Source organism: Gavia stellata, chromosome 10, assembly GCF_030936135.1.
Source record: "Gavia stellata isolate bGavSte3 chromosome 10, bGavSte3.hap2, whole genome shotgun sequence".
NCBI lineage: Eukaryota > Metazoa > Chordata > Aves > Gaviiformes > Gaviidae > Gavia > Gavia stellata.
This window is the reverse complement of record NC_082603.1, coordinates 3429721-3442903: the sequence shown is the minus strand read 5'-3', so window position 1 is coordinate 3442903 and position 13183 is coordinate 3429721. Positions and strand designations below refer to the sequence as shown.

Here is a 13183-nt window from a genome sequence, read left to right as displayed (position 1 = left end):
TATTTTGAGAAAATTGTTATGTAAGACTTAAAAAAAAAATGCCGCAAGGGATGCAGAGGAATAGTGAACTATGTCAGTGAAGATCCAACTTAAGAACATGAGATTTCAGTGGAATAAATTTCAAGACTGAAGAATAAATATGAGGTTTTATATTTATTCTGTATCTTCTCTCCCCTTGCCAGTAGTAGTTAATAAAAAGTCTGTTGTTCCTTCATCTAGAAACTTTCCACTTTGTATTTTAACTCTGAACAAAGTGTCAACAACAGAAGAAAATCACTTTTTGGCTTGTGAAAGACTTCTTCTAATTTTGTAACTTTAGAAAGGATCGGCTAGTCTGGCCTTGCACCCTTCAGGATTTCTTTTAGCAGATGCCTGCTTCAAATCTAGTAGCAGCGGACTGTCCTAAAAGAAAACTGAATGAAGGAGTAATCGCTGTATTATTGTTGCAGGGTGTGAATGTCTTGGCAGTGTCAGAACAGCTAGGAAGAGCCCTTCTGTCAGCTTCACCTTCGTGCCAGGCGAGGAGAGCTGGTGATGGTCTGTCCACAGCAATTCGGCCCTACAGCCAGCACAAGAAGAGAGAGAATGGTGGAGTCCAGTCCAGTCGTGTCTTGCTTGTTAGGGTTTTTTCTATTGGTGACCAACAGATGATTAAATGACACCTGAAAATGAACTAAGCAGTGCTGTTTGGGATGTGCTTTGAAAATGATTGCATCTAAAGAGTACTTGCTTACTTAAACCAGGTGTCAGTATAGTTGCCTAACTGTTTGCTGTTAAACCTGAGAGCAAGGGGCCAGTGCAATCTCCTCCTGCTTGATTGTAAAGTTTGACTTGAGAGTCAGCTAGCTGTAGAGGTTTTTCCTACCTCTGTTCCCCAGGCGAATGGAGAAGATCAATCATTGATGAGAACATCTAAAGAGATGGTTTTCTGGTTATGATTGTGAGACTGCTAGTTGATCCTTGGTGGTCAGTGCAATTTTAGGTCAAAATGCCTCTCCTGTTTGTGGAGTTTGAGCTTTGATACTGGTCCCAGCTGTTGATGTTGCTGTATTAGATTTCAGCAGTGTGAGGAAACGTAATCCAATCCGATGTCCAACAATGTCGTAAGGAGGAGATGTCAAGCCTCATTCACAGGCATTTTTCAGACCCAATACAGATCTGGAAACTGTAGGGGAACAGGGAAAAAGCTAAGGAGGCTTCTTTATTGGTAACCAAACAGATGAAAAACTCTATGCAGTGTAGTGTGGGTTTTTTCTTTGTTTTGTTGTTGTTCGTTTTTTTTTTTTTTGGGGGGGGGGGAAGGGGGGCTTATCAGCATGTTTGAATTGACCATGTTTCCACTGTTCTTCAGATTTCAACTTCGTACATACCACAGGCAGAGGAGGTGTTTGCTAGTGATAAAGTGGCCTATGTGGATCTCTCCAGCTTTCAGCTAGCTTTAAGGCCAGCGTTTTTCCTCTTAAAATTTGAAAGTGCTATCACTGCAGTCCTTAGGGTGAGAACGAAGCACTCAGCATTTCCGATTAGAAGCTTTTAGAATAAAGCTGGTCAATTATTTATCATGACAGTTGTACTGTGTCTTCCGCAGCGTAGCCTTGGGTTTGTAGGCAAGGCTGCGATATAAATGGTAGTGTTAATACACTTGTTCTCCGGATGGATAGGTTTGCTGGCAGTCTGGCACCTAGACTGGCACCAGCAGCCGTTCTGTGTTAGCAAGTGTAAGCATGCAAGTTTAGGCAAGATATTACTTGTGCATGCGATGATGTCTTTACTATGGGGCTGCTTAGATGAGCTCTTTACTGTGTTGGAGCTGCATAATGTTGGGAGCAGGCTTTTCTGTTAAGAGAGGCTGGATTTACTGGGACTTAGGTGTATTAATCTGCTGCAGTCTGACTGTATGCTTCGGCGGATTTTGGGAAGGGTGTGAATAATTAGCAGCTTCACAAATTTCTGTCAGTAGTTGAAATGACAATTAATTAAATATGTCAGCTTTAAAAGCACTCAAGAGTAGTAGCCAGTGCAAACAGAGAGGAATAATGTTGGGCCTCTGTTAGAACAACTGACTGGCAACAACACATAACAAAAATCCATCCCCCGAAGGACTTGACTTCCTGTACGTGTGGAATTACCTTAAATAAGAGTGGAAATTAGAGCACAGAGAAATACCATTTCCTTCCAACATTGCTGCTTTGCTGAGATGTGTCACTTAATACTATCGTTAAATTGATATCTCTGAATAATGTAAATAAAATGTCCAGAATCCTGACAGGACAGTCCAATGCTTGGCCAGACTGGGAGCTGACAGTCTGCAGCTGGGTCGTGGTGGCTTATCACTTCTAAGGGGGAGGTGAGGTCCTAACCAGACATCTTACTTTTCTGATCCATACAGAGGAACATGTCTCTTGTGACAAGTAAACTGTATTTTTAGGGCACAATATTTATACAGTAAAAATTGGAGTTGACAGTCTGTCATCTCCTAATTATTTCTTTTGACGCCTTTTCAGACCCTTGTTACTTATTAGACATAATAGTGGACATGGCTACTTCATGTCAGGCTTTTTTTTTTTTCTTACCTTCCTTTTTTCATAAGGTGGGAAAACTCTGATTTCTGTGCCTGGCTAAAAGTAGATATAATAATCTTCGCTGCACTGCTTCTCTTGCTTTTCCCTCAATGATTAATTAAAGCTTGTAAAGTAACCTTGTTCTCCAGAGAGGCTGACCCTTTTCATATAGAGCTTGATGAATTGGAAACTGGATTATAATGTACCTGGTAGATGCCAGTAGAATCTGCGTTTGGCTGCTGATTTGAAGGGTCTGGAAATACAAACCTCGATTTAAAAAAAAAAAAAAAATTATAAAAGAAAGGAAGCAAGCACTTCTGCTTTTTCCACCCAGTAGAAATGTCTGCAACTGCAGTCTTGCCTCTTACATGGTTACATTTATTTTTTAAACATACCACACAGTCTGCGATAAGTTTTCCTGCTTCAAGGCAGGCATATTTGGAGAGATGGGGAGGATTGCCACCTCTCCCCCAGTGTGAAAATATTGTTCAGAAACATCATTTTCTTCTGTCGTTTTGACCTGGCTTTCTTTCACATGACTGCAGCGACCATGTGTAGTAGCTTTGCCTCATCTCCTACAATAATCCCAAAATTTTGATGGGAAAGCATTACAGTTTCTCTGCGTGGTCTTTTTTTTTTTGGTGTTTGTTTTATTTATGGGGTTTTGTTTGGTGCGGTTTTTTTTTGGTTTGTTTTTTTTTTGAAAAGGTAAGGTGTGCCTTTGCCTGTAGGCAAATTCTGCAGCAGTGGTTGTGGAGTGTATCAGTCGTCTGTTGAGCGCAGTTATTTTTAGCCCTGTCCATTTCCAGGAATGCCCATCTACCACTAGTGAAACAAAAAATGTGCGAAACCCTGATAACTGTGTGTGATTTGGGTTTCTGAAACTTAAGCTTCTGACTTCCCGCCCCCACCCCATGTCATTGCGGATCAGGTGCACATCCACTGAAGCCCAGCGGGATTGCACAGGAAAACTGGACCTCTTGATGGAAATTACCCAGTGACTAGGTTTTACTTGATCTTCCAGTATTCTCTAAACTGATTGGAAACCCCCAGCAATGTATTTTTGGGAGGAAAAAGAAAGGGATTATAACGAGCATCCGGTGAACATGTTTAGCCAGTTTTCTGTGTGCGTGTATAATTTCGACCTTCCACTCGGTTAGGAAGTAGACCCTGCTTGACCCGTACGTGCATTTGGAAGTGGATGTTTTATGAATGTTTTCCGCATCAGGTGGCATTTGGCAGCTTTCACACTACACAGCCAAAGTTTTATGGCCTTCAGTTCTATGTCACTTTTGTTTAACAACCTTAATTGATTTTTGCAAAGTATTCATGCCTGACTGACTCCCTCAAGCTTTCCGGAGTGCTACAGTTCATGGGATTATCCATGTGTAATGCAGTGGAGCCTGGTACTTGGATGAAGAAGTGTTCCCCCTGTACTTCTGCCTTGTTGGCACAGAGACTGCCGTGTCTGTACGGACCCGGGGACGCCTCACTCACCAGAGAAGCCTGCTCGGGAGAGGGACCTGCCTTCTTGTACGTGAACGTCCAACTCGTTTCTCTTTTTCTCCCCAGCCATGTCTCAAGCTGTGCAGACGAATGGGACGCAACCTTTAAGCAAAACATGGGAACTCAGTTTGTACGAATTGCAAAGAACGCCTCAGGTAATACGCGTTAAAGAGCTGGCCTTTATGGCAAGGCTTTTTTCTATGCTTTTTAGAGCTCGAAGCTTGATGTTTAAGGTTTTCTTTTTCCTTTAGTAGTACTAACTGCCTATTTTAAATGATAGTATATGTTAAAAAAAAAATCCTCCCAAAACAAAACCTGTCTTATAATATTAGAAAAATAAACCAATGTTTGATCTTTATTGCTTTTTTCTTTCCTTTAGCAGTATGTGTGTGTGTTTGACGTGGTTGTGTGTGTGTCTTGTTTTGTCTTTTTACTGTGTTTCTCTTTAAAAGAATAATAAACCATGCAAACTCTGTGAGGAAGTTACTAAATTCCATTAAAGAACTTTTACTTTATTTTACGCTAGGAAGCAATCACCGATGGCTTGGAAATAGTGGTGTCACCGAGGAGCCTGCACAGTGAACTGATGTGTCCCATCTGTTTGGATATGTTAAAAAACACCATGACGACAAAAGAATGTTTGCATCGCTTCTGTGCCGACTGTATCATTACAGCCCTCAGGAGTGGGTATGGAAATATTATTACAGGGAAAAGGGATTTCACTGTAGATGAAAATGTGATCAAAGAAACCCTTCAGGTCCTGGGTGTTGATGTGGAACAGTTACCTCCCTGTGCATTGCAAGTTTCTGAATGTGTAGCACACCTTTCATATTTCATTCTTGTGTGTTGAACCGTCTGTGGCAGAGCAGACCTGGCCTTTTGCTGGTATGAAAAATCATCCCATAACTTTGTTTTTTGCAAGGAGTTGAAACCCCCTTTCTCTTCTTTTTTTTTTTTCTTTTTCTTTTTTTTTTTAGATCCAGTAAGAGCAAAACAAAAATATACTACATTGCTTACAAAAATGAGTCTCATTTCCCTTATTCTTCCTTTTCCTAATAACAAATTGCAAATTGTGAGGCCTTTCAGTAGTACTCCTACTTCCAAGCTTCACTACTGAAACAACCTACGCTAAAGTGCAGATAATTTTTCTTGTATTCTTCAATTACAAGTTCATATTTTCCCAAAAGCAATAGAATTCTGAGGTAACCAACACCAATTAAGTCAATGATGTATCTTTTTCTGATAATGGCAATTACCTGTGTTTTGAGGTCACACTTAATTTGCTGTGCCTGTGTAAATTCTGATGAGTAATTAGCAAAAATACGTTAGAAGGAAACAAGAAAACCATCAGGAGTGAAGATGCCAGTGTCTCAGCTATTGAGGCCTTTTCCTCTTACGGGAAAAAAATTGTGTGAACCTGACATTTTAGTTAAATGAGAACAAAATGGTAGGAAGGACAAGACTGTTTTAGTTTTCCCAGTAATTAGTGCTTGAAATAGGGTCCTAGCGCTAGAATAGGGTCCTTAATCTCGGTCTTGTCCTACGAGTGCTAGAAAGGCTATGTCTTAATATAATTTCCACTAGACATGCATTTTTTTTTTCTAGGTGCAAATTGAGCCAGAGGGTTAAGGGAAGAACTGGTTTGCAGAGTGGAACTGATCTGTCAAAAGATAGAAGCCCCATTCCAGATTTACTATAAATATTGAGTCTTGGGGAGCACTTTGACTAAGAATAGCAGCATTAGGGCAGACTTTTGTTATTGCCAGAGAGTTAGTATTGTTTTTTCCCTTTTTGTTCATGTCCAGCAACAAAGAGTGTCCCACGTGTCGTAAAAAGCTAGTTTCAAAAAGATCACTGAGACCAGATCCCAATTTTGATGCTCTCATCAGTAAAATTTATCCAAGCCGAGATGAATATGAAGCTCATCAGGAGAGAGTGCTAGCAAGAATCAGCAAACACAATAACCAGCAAGCTTTAAGTCACAGCATTGAGGAGGGATTAAAGATTCAGGCTATGAACAGGTATGTAATCCATGTAATTTGTCCACATGTAACCTTGTTTGCCTTAACCCTAAACATACACTGTCTGTCCTCACTCCCTGTATGGCCTGAGATTCCTCTTCTCCCCTCTGAAGTCTGCCAAAAAAATTTTTAACCTTTGGCAACATAATTTTTAACCTTTTGTCTACTAATAGAAACCTTTGTATCACTCCCTATGGTTTCTGTGGCAGCCTGATGTAGATAGCAGATTTCAGCTTAGCTTTACCAAATCATGGCTATCGTGTCTTAGATAATAAACTGTAATACAATGAACCCCATGCCAACGTATTACCATTACATGCAAATAAATGCACATAATGCTAGAACTTAGGTTTTAATTCAGTCACAGAGCTAGTTGGGAAAGAGGCCACAAACTTTCTGTTGTTGAAAATAATGGTCTGAAATTGCCTGAAAAACAAAAATAACTGTCTGAAGTTAAAAATGATCTTACAACATGTCTAAAAGGTGTTTGAGGGAGAGGAGAAAATCTGTAGTCTTGTCTGTGAGTATCTTTTTATAAGAAAGAATGATTTTTTTAAATTAAACTTTAAATATCTCTGAAACGTTTAGTGGTTGTGTGTGTGCATATGTCTAACTTCTGGCATGATGGAGACTGGGAGAGGGAGGAGTTGTATGAGAATTCTAGGCCTGTACATTGGGTGAGTTCTGAATGCAGATTAGCATTTATTTCTACCTATTTCTGATCAGGTTACAGAGGGGCAAGAAACAACAGATTGAGAATGGCAGTGGAGCAGAAGATAACGGTGACAGTTCCCACTGTAGCAATGCCTCAACACACAGCAATCAGGAAGCGGGGCCTAGTAATAAGAGGACCAAAACATCGGATGATTCTGGGCTAGAACTGGACAATAACAACACAACTGTGGCAATAGACCCCGTGATGGATGGTGCTAGTGAGATCGAGTTAGTCTTCAGGCCTCATCCGACCCTCATGGAAAACGATGACAGTGCACAGACGAGGTAAATGCCTTCTATTCCTCTTCATGTATTCTGCTGTTATTTTCTGTTGCTTTTGTTTTCTCTCACTCCTTGGGGCTTCTTAAAATCAATTTACTTCGGTCATACTGCACCCTATTTAACCATATGCACTCTTTCCCTCTTTCCGTTGCAAGTCAGGTAGATGGTACTGCTCAACTATTATCAAGAACAGAGTAACAATCTGTTTTAAGCCTTTGATCGCAAATAAAGATGTTTTGAAGCGTTTCCACCATTGCAGTTCACAGTAGGTACTAGGATGATGATACAGTATCAGCCCCTTTCTACTTACAAGATTCTTTGGGAATAAACAAATCTTGCATAAGTGTCAGCAGTTTTTGGAGCAGCTTTGCATGAGTGGGATTTGTAGGCTGGAAGCTTTTCCTGATGTTTTTCTCATGACCCAGTCCAAGCACAGACTGCAAATTTTGGATCACAGCAATGAGCGGTCTCGTGGCGTTTCCTCAGATCTCTTCCTGGCTTTCTCCTGATGAGACATCCCTCTGTAGTGCCTATAAGTATAAGTTGCAGCCAGCTTTTCTTTTTGGTTTGGAATTGCAAGGGAGTTCTGGGGGTTGTTCTGAAAGGCAAAGAGAAAGCTAAGCTTCTCGGAGAGGCTCTGCAGCATTTGTGTCAGCCTTTAATTCTTGCGTGAAGAATTAAAGTGAGAACAGGTAGTGAGACAATAAGGAAGAGTAACTTTAACGAGGTGCAGAGTGTCGCCTGCATAGCTCTCGCACCTCACGGCTTTCTGTCCAGGCACTTCAGGCTGTATCTACACTCAGAAGATTTCAGCGGTCATGAGTAGTTCTCAAAACCCCCTTGACAACCTGTTGTTAGGTTTTTAATTTTGAGCAGACGACAGGGCAGTGCTGTCTTCTCTCTACAGAGAGCAGAGGGCCTGGGGGAGAAGTGTCAAAAAGATGTAAGGGCGCTTTGGAACAATACAATTTGGTAAGCTGCTTGCATGTCGCGGGTGAAAGCAATTAATGTTCCTGTTTGTGACCTGTCTTTAAGGGCCTCTTCACGCTTGATGCTTAATATTTGGGGGTGTTCCAGATGTCTTTTTCCCATACCTGCAACTCAAACGTCTTTGATTATCTTTGTGGTGGTTGTCACAGATACATCAAGACCTCAGGCAACGCGACCGTTGATCACTTGTCCAAGTACCTAGCTGTGAGATTGGCTTTGGAGGAGCTTCGTAGCAAAGGAGAATCAAACCAGATGAACCTTGACACGGCCAGTGAGAAGCAGTATACCATTTACATTGCTACCGCCAACGGGCAGTTCACTGTAAGGAGAACTTCTGTCTAACAGTAAAACTGGGCACCGATACATCTTTGATACAGATTTGATTAAAATCCACTCAGCTGGACTTTTCCTGAGTTGGTTTAGGGATAAAATTCCTAGCACCAGGTTGTTTATTTAGAAGCAGATCAGTTCCTTTGTGGGAAAATGTATCCAGCAAAAGCTTGGTTAGTAGAAAAGGAGGCATATAAATTACTTGGGGAAAAACCCAGTGATGCCAGCAACTACTAGCTGACTTATGCCATTATTTCATAGTTAAAATTGAAGAGGAAAAATATTACTTCACCTGAGACTCTTGTTCCAAGAGCAGATAGCCCTAGCACCAGGAAGCGTCTGTTGTAAGGTGGCGTTTCCCCACTGCTGTGTAGGCTTCTAATATTCCGCTATGAAACAGCTGTGAGCCCACTTGGGGAAGAATCCCTCCTCTTGGTTACTGACTTCAGAATATACAGATACGACAAGAAGGCAATATTGCAATTAGATTGAATTCTGAGCCTGGTCTTACGCTTGGCCATTTATCTAAATAAAATACGTCTTCTGGTTAAGAGGTAGGCAGATGCTTTGCAGTAAGAGTCTATTTCAAACAGCTTTCAAACGTGACTACAGATTGTCCCTTAGACAAAAGCAGAGATGCTTCTGGCATAAATACACATCTACTGCTCCCTCCGCACAGAGAGAGGAGGGTGAAACTCAAGTGCACTTTATTTACAACTACATTCACTTTGCAAAAGTGTTTTTCGGGGCTGTTTTAGCGGGGTCAGCGGGAGTTCAGAGTAGCTTGCATTGTTGCTTTTTGGCGCTGAGTGGTTGGCTAACACCTTGTTCCACATTATCAGCGACTTCTTTAAGTTGGCACGTTCCTCTGATTTAAGTAGTTGTCTGTTGCTACAGTACTACCTGTGCGAGCCGTCAGATTTCATTTCTGTTTTGGTGTTCTCTTCTAGGTATTAAATGGGTCATTTTCCTTGGAACTGGTCAGTGAGAAGTACTGGAAAGTGAACAAACCCATGGAACTGTACTATGCGCCAACAAAGGAACATAAATAAGCTGTGCTGGAAAACTGAGATGGGACTAACTCTTTTTATAGCTATGACTTCTTTAATATTAAAAGAAGGCACCACCATTATCTTCATGGACAATATACGTGATGCCTTCAGGCTCTCTCAGTATACTTTATTAATATGATTAGACAGTATTCTGGGTTGTATTTAATTCAGGCTTTGTTTTGGGTTTTTGGTTTTTCCCTAGGAGACTAAATGACCTTCTCCAGTGCATTCCAGTGTTTGACACGCTTTTTTGTTCCTAATGCATGATAACTGAACGAGTGTTCCGGTTTGGAATGTCTTAATTTTGTCCAGGTAAATCTGGATTTCTAATACATTTGACACAGTTATAGTAGCCTCTGTGAAGTACTGAGCATTGGATGGCTAAGTAAGTCTATTCAATAGTAACATATGCCAAGGAATGTGTTAAATGTTGTAATTTGCTAATGGTTATCCATATAAAAGACTGGTAGAGAATTGATTTCCGATAGTTTTGCAGCTAGAGGTAATCTGATTCCCTCGGAAAAATTTATTAGTCATTTTCTTGTGAACAAATAGAGCTGTAGTGAGAAAACCGACGCTTTAAAACCTTGCTGTTTACTGGGCTTAATACTGCAGTGCAAGGTGATTCATGAGATTGGTTTGCTTTTTCACGAGTATTTCAGTCAAAAAAAACCCCCAAACAACCCAAACCCGTAACTCTTCCCGGTATAGAACATGCCAATCGTGATGCACGCTGTAGCTGCCCGTCTGGCCCCTGTGGCAGCGTTATCCTGTCCTCACAAGCTTAATGGAAGAAAATCTCCTGGAAGTTTTACAGCCCTACTCTGTTCCCTGTAACAACAGATTTTTATTACGAATGTATTAGAATGTTCTGTAGGGAACTGTCCTGTAAACTTTTTTTTTTTTAAAAGCAAAGCCCTGGAATTCCAGCACACAGACATAATGCAACATCGAAATGCTTTGCTTTATGGAATTCGTGCTTCCCCAGCTGTGAGCTTGTCCAGGCTTCAGCTTGATTAGGGAGGACTTCTTCAACTGTATGCTGCTCGAATATTTTTTTTTTTTCTTTTTAATTATTTTTTTCCCCATAGCTTTAACAAATGCGGCTTAGCACTTTGGAAGACAATTTTAGTACTTGACAAAGTTTACCATTTAGTGTCTTAAATTTAGGTTCAAGTTTTAAAGCTTGGCAGTAGGCTGTTGTGTAAAGTCCGGTAGCTGCTGTTCATTTGCATGTTAAACTCCTCTGCCCTCACACTGGACTTTGCTGTCGCTTCATGGGGGTTGCTTTACCTGTTAGCATTCTGTCCTAAGGGGAATGATGTTGCTGTGAGATTCCCTTTGCTGTAAGACTTGCTGATGAAGCCTTCACCCGTTTGCACCTGAAGCTAGAAGCAAAAAACATTGCCGATAGGTGAGAAGTAATATACTTAAAACCGTACAGTATTGCTCCTTCTTTGTCTTGCCCGTAGTTGGACTGGTTTTGGCATGTGGTACGGAAGTATTCAGATGCTCGGGGATTCTCTTGGGAAGTACGTACCCTTCCATCCCTTCTGTCTTTCAAGACACTTGTAAATACATGTCCATTCCAATTGCTGTTTCAGATCAGCTTTATCCCGATGTGAAAATTGCACAGGCTTCTTTGAGTAACTTAATTATTTTTCTCTTACTGGAAAGACTTGGGGTTTTGTGGCATGAAAGAGAAGTTTTCAGGCCCCAGAACACAGAGTGGGGCAGTTTTTAAGGAAATCTGTTATTCATGATTGCTGGTGAAATGTTGCATTGTATAGACTAGTAGTGCATGTCCACTGAATATAATCCGGGGGGGTGGGGAAGCGGTGATTATAAATGCTTTAAAAGTTATGGGGAAACTTCTAGATTAGTTGCAGCATACCTTCCCATTGTGATAGCTGAGGTAATGTCCAGTCCCTCAAGCAAGAGAGGTGTTTGTGAAGCTGAGCAGTCTGTCTAGGAGCTGTCTGTCACTTTGTCCCCAGTTCTTTAAAAAGCGTGGGAGAATGTGAAGCTTTTATTTTCATGTTGTAGTGAATTTACTGAATATTTATGTTCTTTAAATATTATATATATATAATATGTAGTTGTTTGATTAAACCATTGATTGCACTGTGACTCTTTAGTGCTATAAACTATTTTATTTTCAAAATGACTTTACTATTCCACCTTTTAAAGCCATGTTATTTTTCAAGTACACGACATGCTAGGTACAGGTAAGCCTAATAGCTCCAGTATCCAACTAAAGTCACACTGAAATTCTCAAATTGACAATAAAAGCAAAAATTGTATCAACAACCTATTGGAAATTCTAGTGCTCTTCCTCTTGTAATTGGTAAAAGAAACCCTTTGGACAGTTTTTGTCAGTGCTGCCGTGTTGGGAAGGGCGAGTTGGTGCAGCTGGCCTCTGCTGGGGTTGCTCCCAGTCGAGGCTGGCCCCGAGCACAGAGGCCACTGAAACCGGCCGAACCCCTGAGCATGTTACGGGCCTCGAATGAGAAACAGAGGCCCACAGAAGACAGCAGCTCTTCCAGTGACCTGGCACAGGTGCTGCTCTGCTGATCAGATCCCGTAGCCTCCAAAAAGGCATGAAGAATTTTCACAGCACTTTGGTTGCGTTTAACTGTGTATTAAGCAGCTTCAACAGAAAACAGTGTAGGGTAACTGCAACGAATCACTTGGGTTGAGGTGTGCATGATTAAAAAGAGTGAAGTTCTGTTCCTTTCCTTGTTTTATCTCTACAGTTATTACAACTTTTAACCGAAAGGATGCACCTTGAGTTAAGGGGGAATGCTTGTGTACACTAGGAGTAGGGTTTCTTGAGATGTACTGAAGTTAAGCTCTCTCCAATGGCGGAAGGAGGTCCCTTTCTGCCTGTACTCCTGCTGCTCACTGTGCTGATGCTGATTTTCAGAGCTTTCTTTGAACAGCTTCAACTCCCTTAAAGCTTCCCTCAATCCCAGCGAAAGAGAAAACACCCAGCGAGCTCACGTGCTCATGGGCAGCTACTCTCTGCGGTATGCAGTGGGTAGGTGGACGTCCCCCTCAGCTACAAATTGTTAAGTGGTGCCACTGTACTACCTGTACTGGTCACTAGATCATATCCTAAAACTTAAATTGCCATCATCCTCTGGTGTTTGTCCTCCAGCACGCTGGGCAGCTGATAACCTAATACAGACTTCAGTACCTTAATGGTTCTGGCAGTTAATCAGTTCTGATTTTCTGTTCCGCACAAGCCCCTTACAGTAACACCTTGATCTACCAAAGATGTGTTGCACATTGAAGGTCTGTCATGAGCGCTAGTGGCACACAGTGCCTGGCAAAGGACCGTGCCCAGCGTCAGCTCAGGCCTGGTGGTACAACAGCGGCCAGCTTGAAGAATTTAAAGAAAATCAGCAGTAACCTTGCCACCACACCTACATTATCCTAATTTACTTACTACTCTATTTACGTCTGTTACTTAGGAGGAGCTGTAAAAGTAATCAAAAATATTCCCCACAACAGGCTTCAGTTAAACTTTCTTTTTAGCCTACTTTACTGTAATTGGAACACTGTTTTGCTCCAGTTAACTGCCTTTATGACTGATTCTATTCTGCTTCCATTAACACTGAAGTGAACAGCGTGTTACCTGCAAGCAACGCCTTCCAACAGTCTCTCCACTTAAAAAAAATAAATGCTTAGTTCAGAACAGCCAGGGAACACTAACTTTTCTTTC

General features: G+C 41.3%; 1 protein-coding gene across 1 annotated transcript; it reads left to right on the top strand.

Moving 5' to 3' along the window:
* Positions 1 to 4135: 4135 nt before the first annotated feature.
* On the top strand, positions 4136 to 9456 carry RNF2 (ring finger protein 2). Its single transcript, XM_009808327.2, has 6 exons — positions 4136 to 4222; positions 4594 to 4754; positions 5873 to 6088; positions 6815 to 7087; positions 8224 to 8395; positions 9355 to 9456. Exons 1-6 carry the CDS (start codon positions 4136 to 4138, stop codon positions 9454 to 9456), a joined length of 1011 nt encoding a protein of 336 aa, XP_009806629.1.
* The last annotated feature ends 3727 nt before the right edge of the window (positions 9457 to 13183 follow it).